Here is a 2598-nt window from a genome sequence, read left to right on the forward strand (position 1 = left end):
CCGGAATTGTCGCATACCGTACGCCAGATTCGCCGTTTCAAGTGTGGCAAATCGACATTTTTGGACTAATAAATCCAATATCTCCAACAGGAAATCAATATGTTTGCACGGCGATTGACCTTTTTAGTAAGTTTGTATTTGCCGAGGCTATTCCTACCGCCGATACTATTACAGTGTCTGAAGTTTTATTCAGGATGGTTTCGCAGTTTGGTGTATTTGATACTATAATCAGCGATCAAGGCTCCGAATTCATCAGTAAATGTTTCAAAGAAGTTTGCCGGTTACTAGACATAAATCATGAATACACCCCGAGTTTTGCACATCACTGTCTGGGTGCGTGCGAACGTTCGCATAGAACTTTAGCCGAACGCATGACTCCATACATTGCAGATGGTAAGAACTGGCAAGATTTATTACCTTGTATTCTTTTCTCAATGAACAATACCGTTAACGCCAGTCTAGGATATTCTCCATTTGAGATAGTTTACGGCAGGAGGCCTAATTTTCCATTAACCGGACATTTTAGACAGGATATAAACACGCTTCCAAACGATTGTCATGAATATGTTCAAAATTTGTGCGCAAGATTAGAAATAATTCGATCAGAAGTGAAAGAACATGCTTTAACTTCTCAAATAAAAATGGTGGAACGTGTAAATGACAGTTTGAACCCTCTACAGTACGCAGAACATGATTATGTTTATCTCAGCAAAAATCCTACAGGACAGGGACAAAAACTGAAATACCGTTATGCTGGGCCTTATATCATTCATAAAATTCACAGTCCTCATATGGTAGTTTTGAAGGACCCAGATTCACAAAAATGCCTTCCGAATCCTATTCACATTAATCGGATAAAACCGGCGTACGTGCGTCAACCAAATCCTGCAGAATACTTCATGGATCAAGTTGAAACAAAAATGCATGTAAATACAACCACGGACCAAAATACTGCATCGGACTTCTCTGAAACAAGTGAATTATCGAATACGACAGTGTCACATTCTGAAATAAATGACAATGATTCAAATGATACAGAGAACGACACAGGAAAAATTGTGATGAATAACAATTCAAACAATGCGACAGACGAACAAACAAAAAAGTGCAAAGGGAAAAGTATTCAGTCCCCAATCCGGAAATCAACCCGATTAAAAAAGAAACCAGCTCGGTTTGAAGATGAAAGTTTCACCGATCCAGGAGACAAAACTGTTTCGAGTGATGAAAATCGTTTTTACAAAGTTAAACGAATACTTGCTAGGAAAATTGTGGACGGAACAATGAGTTATTTAGTTCATTTCATTGGAGAACCGGCTCAAAATGCCCGTTGGCTAAAGGAGTCCGATTTTGACAAGAAAACCCGTGATTCGATAAACCACCGACCACCTCCACAAATTCTTTAAGTCGTTTTGTGTCCGTGAGGTTTACCTCATGATACACCGTTTTTTTAATGTTTTATTCAGACGTGAGCGTTTAATTTTATGGAACGCTCATATTGTACATATTTGTTGTAAAATTCAAGACAATTGCCAATGCTTGACGAGGATGTTTATTTTGAACCTTTTTGTCCGTGAGATTTATCTCATGACAATTTATTAATCTGTGTACAGCGATGTTTTTCTTGAACTTATTGTCCGTGAGATTTATCTCATGACAATGCCCTTTGATGATGGTACAACGACTTTTTCTGGCGAACTTTTCATGTTTTTGTCCGTGGGATTTATCTCATGACAATCCGTTACTATGATATCAGATGAAATTCAGTACAGAGCGGAGCCCTATTTCAATGTTATTCAATAAGAACTTTTTTTTTTAAATATACGGACATTAGTTTGTTTGCATATATAATATACATGTACATGGAAACTGATTATTAACTGCTTAAGATTGTTTTTGCATATGTTGATATTACTTATCTTTTTGAAATACTTGAACAATTCGTATTAATTATGTTTAATTTGCTTGATTTTTTCTATTATTCTGAGGAAAATAATGAACGATTGTTGATATTGCGTATACATGACATTATGCTAAACACATTTTTATACATGTAGATTTTTATTTCAATTTCATTCACATGAGTATCAAGTTTGAATTATCTAGTCATTAATATTTGATTTATTTAATTTTGTAAAATAATAGCAGAAAGTTGGTACTGCGTTTTCAGATTTGTAATTCAATAATTATTTTCTATGAAAAATGCCGAATTTTGTATCTTTATATTGAACATCGATCTTTACTATTTTTGAAATATGTTGATGAGATCGTATGAATATGGTTCATTTTGTATTTAGTGGATGTTTAAGGAAACATGATAGTGATATACAGTTTCATTAGCGAGCAAATTAAGGAAAATGTAGAGAGAATGTTTTTTTTTTTTTTTTTTTTTTGCATGGTATAAAGACGGAAATCTGTAGTTAACGTCCTTTTGGAACTTTTATGAGGAGTGTATTATCTAGGATCTATGTTAGTGATATCGAGATAATTTCATAAATAAACCCCGTGAATTGTATCTTTCTGATCTGTTTTGATCTGTTAGCAATTTTATATTTTTTATGAGAGTGTGTGTGCGTAAATGGGTTTGGTTCTGTGAGAGAT

At 34.5% G+C, this 2598-nt stretch overlaps 1 protein-coding gene across 1 annotated transcript; it reads left to right on the forward strand.

Moving 5' to 3' along the window:
* Positions 1-371: 371 nt before the first annotated feature.
* On the forward strand, positions 372-1403 carry LOC139494615 (uncharacterized). Its single transcript, XM_071282773.1, has one exon. It carries the CDS (start codon positions 372-374, stop codon positions 1401-1403), a length of 1032 nt encoding a protein of 343 aa, XP_071138874.1.
* Positions 1404-2598: the final 1195 nt, after the last annotated feature.

Source organism: Mytilus edulis, chromosome 11, assembly GCF_963676685.1.
Source record: "Mytilus edulis chromosome 11, xbMytEdul2.2, whole genome shotgun sequence".
Classification (NCBI taxonomy): domain Eukaryota; kingdom Metazoa; phylum Mollusca; class Bivalvia; order Mytilida; family Mytilidae; genus Mytilus; species Mytilus edulis.